Genomic DNA, 5,698 nt, shown 5'->3' on the forward strand with positions numbered 1-5,698 from the left:
CAAAGAGACAGTTGGATTGAAAGCTTCATAGTTACTACATCCAGCTTCCTGTGTAATTGCTAGGATGCTTTAAAATGCTCTTCAGCACTGAACTTAATTTATTTCTTGTATGTCTCAACTCAGCTGCATAAAACCCCATTTAATTCCTAAGTCTGCTTTCCATTTCCAGCTTTGTATGTTTAAAACTGGTGTTTTTTCATAAAAGGAGTGAATTGGAGCTCTCTAAATTTGGACCAAATCCAAGAATCGTGTGTAGTCTGTGCAAATGTGGTAATCAGAAAATTTTCAAAGTGGATCACTGATAAGTCATCTACATATGAAAGTTTCTCATGCATTATATTTCTAGAATAATGACATTTTCTAGTCTGTTTTCACACTAACATATTTATTGGTTTTCATGCAGAGAACGTATAGCTTAAAAATGTTAAAATTATGTAAAACAAGTTAAAATGTGAAAATGTGTTTTTGCTGTTAAATTTCAAAGCAGAGGAAATAGTAAGGGTTGAAGTGACAAAGAAATTGCATAAAGTCTGTTCCTCCAGGTCTTTGGAAGAAGTTGCAGCAACTCAGTCTGAACTGCAGATTTGTTTAGCTTTGTTAGCAATTAACATCTGTGAAATAAAAAGGGAATTTGAGAACAACCTTGGCTCTGTGTGTGTGTTAGTTTGCTGAAATGAACAGAGAGAAGGGGTCTTTTGCTGGAAAAAGTTTAGCTGGGATATTTAAATTTGCTTATCTATTTTGGACTAAATTTAAAACTAATTTGTATTAACTGATTAAAACCCCATTTATAAACTTTGACAGAATTACAGTAATTTAAAATCCTGGGGCTGACAACCTCTTTTGTATATTGTTTTTAATTGTCTCAGTCCAAAGCATGGAGGCAAGAGTGAGTTGCAACACTGCAGCTTGACCAGAGCGAATTTAGTTTTGATCAGGCTGAATGTTTTGAATAGTTGGTGCCAGAGCTCTGTTAAAATTCAGAGGATGGTGCCTACCACATCAAGATGCTGTGGGTAAAATCTCAAGCATGCTGCAAAGCCTAGGATTTTGCATCTAGATTATGACTGCATTATTGGCATCTCTCCTTTTCTTTCCTTCCTTGCATTTGTTTGACACCTGCATCACAGACCAGGGCTAACACGGGAGCTGAGAGTCCACCAATTCCCAGGAACTCTCTTCCCTAGTCTGAGCCCCTCTAGTGTCCTAAGTATTTAAACCTTTCACAGCTTAAAGGCCACTTCTACATACCTACTGAATGAATGTATTTTCATAACTATTTTTTTTTAATTTTATGTGTATTTCAGAAAAATCAGTGATTCATGGATTGTAATATCTGTACATGTTTACATGTTTCACTGCTTCCAAAAATGACAAGTTCTTATTGCCAGAGCACATGAAACATGAGAGAAAGCAGTTATTGGTAAGGCTCTTATACCTGTATTTAGGTGTCAGCACAGAAGGCAGTCTAAATGAAAGGGATGTATCTAAATTTACTCCAATTACAAAAGGTGAATGCCTGATACAGCTGGTAAAGCAAAAACACCCTGTGCTACCTGCAGCACACTTCACCATCCCTCCCAGCCTTCAGCTCCTCTCCTGGAGGGCCAGGGCTCTTACATTCAACCAGAGCAACACGTACTTAAGTACAGTAAAGTGCCTCAAACACCCAAGACACTTGTTTCAGCAGACAGCTCCAGTCTCCTAAATGGCATTTACCCTGCACAACAAAGGCACTAGTCAAAAAGCAGTGTCCTTTTGGGATATACATTATAAAACACACAAAACCCAGAAATTAAAAAAAAAAGATGAAGTGAAGATTAAATAAGCACTTTAAAAAATATATTCATTTTATTAATTCATGGTAAAAAAGGAATATTTGCTTCCTCTACCCCAAAGGATTGCCTTGCACAGCATCTAAAGCACACACACTCTTATTCTGGGCACCACTTTCTTAGACCATTTAGCCAATGCCAACACTGCTCCACTTCCTAAGCGCATGTATTCAAGTGATACATCTAGAGAAGCCAGCTAATTGAAAAGAAGTTTACTAGTAAACTAATCCCTGGTGCAACAGACTGAACTGTGAAGAAATAGAGGACTGGTCACAGTGGCAACATATACACATTTACAGAGGTAAACCATGACCAGGAACTCCAATGAAGTAGCTCCATAGTATCTTTATCCACTGCTGAGTACCAACTTTAATTTGCTACAAGATAGTAGGTGTTGCTAATTCTAAGCAACTAAGAAAATAATACATTTTCTAGTAAGACAAGGACCACAATACTTCAGAATTACATTTGTATCAGGGTGCCAGAATTGTCTGAACACAAAAACTACAGGTTTACTCCAGTGTTGTGCTTTCCCAGAGCTCCCAAGCTCCCAATATGTCCCAAATTATGGAGACATAATTTAAGTCTAAAAATCGTTGAGTTAGGGTCCACTGTCCAGAAGTTTAATATTTTGCACCTAGCAAGTTCCAGGTTACAAAGGTATCATTTAAGGAATCTTCTCTGATGTTAAGACCTGAGAAGCACGGCAGCGAGCCTAAAAATAGGTGGGGAGAGAGGAAAAGAAAATACTTTAATGAACAAAACCAGCACTTTAAAGAGCTTGTTCCAAATTATCAGTTTAGTAATCTTAATGAGTGTTAGGGATTACATTCCAACTCATTTAAATGGGAGCTTCCAAGACAACATTCTAAACAATGGATATTTTAAAATATAAATCAAATTTCTGAAAAGAATAAAAAAGAAGTGGCAAACCAAAACCAAATGAATACCACCACCCCCACCAAATCCCAAACAACACCTTTTTTACAATGTGTCCCGAATTTAAATGCTTTTTTTCCAGAATGAGGAGAGGATGGTCATGTTTCACTGATATTTCTGACATGTTCAGGGCCAGAAAACACTTAAGACAATACCTCATTTCAACATACACATTAAATATAGCTGAGCAAGTGATTCAGTTACTTCATAGTTTAAATAAAAGTGTGTCCTGAAGCTTGAATATGCTGAACAGTGCTGATACAACACCACAGAATTGGAACATGGGTCCTCAGAATCAATTTTTTAGTGTAGGAAAGAAAAAGCTTAAGAAACAAAAACCACATTTGACAATCTGCTGAAAACTTCTAAGGTCTTAAAAAAGGTAAAATGCCGCAAAGTCAAACACATGGATAGGATTTATAAAAATTTCAACATCTCAAACCCCTGAAAGTAATTTTGCACTGTGAGTCTAAGTAACTTACATACTCACAGTCAGCTATTTAGGAGAAAACATTGTAAAAAAATGCAAAATTTAAAAAAGCCTAATTTACATCTGCAAACAGCTGAAAGATTCATATAAGACCTAGAAGTTGTCAGTTGCATCAAGGTGGCATCCATTTATATGCAAAATGTTTTTGGTTTTGATATCCTGGGATTACATAAGCAGAAAGCAAGAGAGAAAAAGATCAAGGAAAGTGAAAAGATGCAAAAAATTCACCATGCAGCCATATATGCATAAGCGTTCAAAGAAGAGATGCAGATGGTCTTAAATTTTCACAAACAGAAACTCTTTTCTGAGATACTTACATCTTTCTCTTCCAAAGAGAGCACCCCATCTACAGCCACTATCTGATACTGCTTTTCTTTTAGGCTACCCACAAATTTCCGAAGTAGTCTGAGACCATTTCCATCACTGTTTTGTTTCAGCAGTTTCTGCATTTGTTGGGAAGAACATCCTGGGTCAAACAGTAGCAAACATAAGCTTTTGTTCTTCTTCTCCTCTATTCCAACAACAGTACGACTATGACCTATTATGAAAACAAGAGTTTCAGTAGTTTAGAAACACATAAATCCCATTTACTACCTTGTAACTTACAACTGATTTTCAGATCAAAGAAGGCATTACTCAAAATTTATGAAGATCATTGTAAGAGTACATGTCAAAAAGTTGAGATCCCAATCACATTCAGCTCTTCCATCCAAAAAAATACAAACTTTAATGTTGCTCTTACTAAATAGGAAAATTACAGGAAATAAAACTATGCCTTCAATTCAACGAAGAAGGACTAAAAAACGCTGTTCTGAACTGCAGTACATATAAAGAGAGATACAGAAAAGCAAGAAACCAGCATATTGTGACACTGACCTTGATGTTGTAAATAGATAGGCGGTTTGGAAGTACACACCACCTTTGCACCACCTTCATTATCTGTAGAATAGTAATGCAAAATCCACTCAAACAAGCGAGGGTGTGTACCCATAGGGCCAGTGGGTTTGTGAAAGTCAATGATTTGGCACCTACAAAACATTGAGAATTAAAACAACAATAAAATTTCAAGCAGGTTGCTTCTTTTCACCTCTGGGTCCCTGCCTCCTGTACCCAGTGGTCCTTACTACTTTCTTATTTTTTAATACAGGAGTAGGGGACACATAATTACAAAGCAGTGAAACATATACTGTCACAAACTGGAAAATTTATTACATAAGAAAGAAATGCTCTACTCTGTTCAGTCTAACAAGGACTTGTGAAACTTGCAAAAATTAATGTTACATTTTTTGGTATGTTATACATGTACACTAGAGAATCCAATTAAAAGCCATAGAAAATAGCTGAAATTCAGATTCTTCTTGAGAAGAAACTTTCAGAGAAATTAAGTTTTTAATCAATGCTTTAATTTATGCATATGTGGCACAATTCTGCATCAAGTCTCAATGATCTAAGCAGTTACTCAGTTTATGTACCTCCTATAAGTAGTTACATGTACCTGTAAGTAGTTACACAGCTTCATGCTGCATTAAATCAGATTTGTTTATATATGGTTAAATTTAGTCACTAAGGTGGCTTTGTCATCACACAGCTGGGAATTCTAACCTTTAAAGGTACAGCATTTAAATCAGCAGTTAATAGTAACAACCACAACAAAAAGCAATATTTACTTTATCCTGAGACTGGTTAACAGTGAATAAATTTCACATGCTCCTATCCATGCTTTGGAACCATGTAATCTGTTGTTGAAGTGAGATGCCCCATGAGGATCAAAACCTTCTCTCCAGGCATCTTCAATCATGGACTGAATCTTTGGGATACTAGGAATTAGTGTAGTATCTGGAACAGAAAAGCTTGTGAATTGTTGTTACAGTGACAGAAATAGTCTATTCATTAAAACTATTCAGCTTCTTTTATAACAGGCAGTTGATGTTACAAAGTTGATGCACCAAAAAAACTAAAGGTAAAACTTCAACCACATCATTTCTTGCCAGTATTCACCTCTGACTCTTCCACAGTTAAATTCCAGTGGTATAACCACCATTTAACAGGTATCATTGACCTTGTAAGACTTGATGTGTAAATGAAAAAGCTCAACATCAGTCAGCAGCTTGTCAGCCAAGGTACATGGAACAAACAGCATTTTGTTTAATACCTCTCAGGCAGTCGTTGTAGAAGCTGTTTTGCAACAGTGAGGAAAGGAGCATTTGGAAATTCCTGTAACCACAACCCCAGCCTCTGTCACCCAAAGATGAGTGGAAGTGATCTACTCCCGCTGAAAGCCACACACGCCTCACATCTTTGTTCTCATTCTGATAGTACTTGCACAATGCTTCAATGACTCCTAAAGAAGACAAAATAAGAAGCTTATCTGTAAAATGATCTACTAAATATACCAGAAGATTCCTTCCCCAACTTGGAACAGATACAGATTAAT

At 36.5% G+C, this 5,698-nt stretch overlaps 1 protein-coding gene across 2 annotated transcripts in view; it reads right to left on the reverse strand.

The window, feature by feature from the left end:
• Nucleotides 1-2,444: 2,444 nt before the first annotated feature.
• The window catches only part of ZUP1 (zinc finger containing ubiquitin peptidase 1), a 10,281-nt gene continuing 7,027 nt past the window's right edge, over nucleotides 2,445-5,698 (reverse strand). Inside the window, exons 5-9 of one of the 2 annotated variants that reach the window (XM_068184306.1) lie at nucleotides 5,417-5,605; nucleotides 4,932-5,100; nucleotides 4,141-4,292; nucleotides 3,582-3,802; nucleotides 2,445-2,550 (exon numbers count right to left, since the gene is read on the reverse strand). In XM_068184306.1, the coding sequence (XP_068040407.1) occupies nucleotides 2,503-2,550; nucleotides 3,582-3,802; nucleotides 4,141-4,292; nucleotides 4,932-5,100; nucleotides 5,417-5,605 (779 nt within the window). In that variant the 3' untranslated portion in view covers nucleotides 2,445-2,502. Of the gene's footprint in view, nucleotides 2,551-2,801; nucleotides 3,063-3,581; nucleotides 3,803-4,140; nucleotides 4,293-4,931; nucleotides 5,101-5,416; nucleotides 5,606-5,698 lie in introns of those variants that run through there. The other variant, XM_068184305.1, reaches the window with a different exon arrangement.

Source organism: Anomalospiza imberbis, chromosome 3 (assembly GCF_031753505.1).
Source record: "Anomalospiza imberbis isolate Cuckoo-Finch-1a 21T00152 chromosome 3, ASM3175350v1, whole genome shotgun sequence".
Classification (NCBI taxonomy): domain Eukaryota; kingdom Metazoa; phylum Chordata; class Aves; order Passeriformes; family Viduidae; genus Anomalospiza; species Anomalospiza imberbis.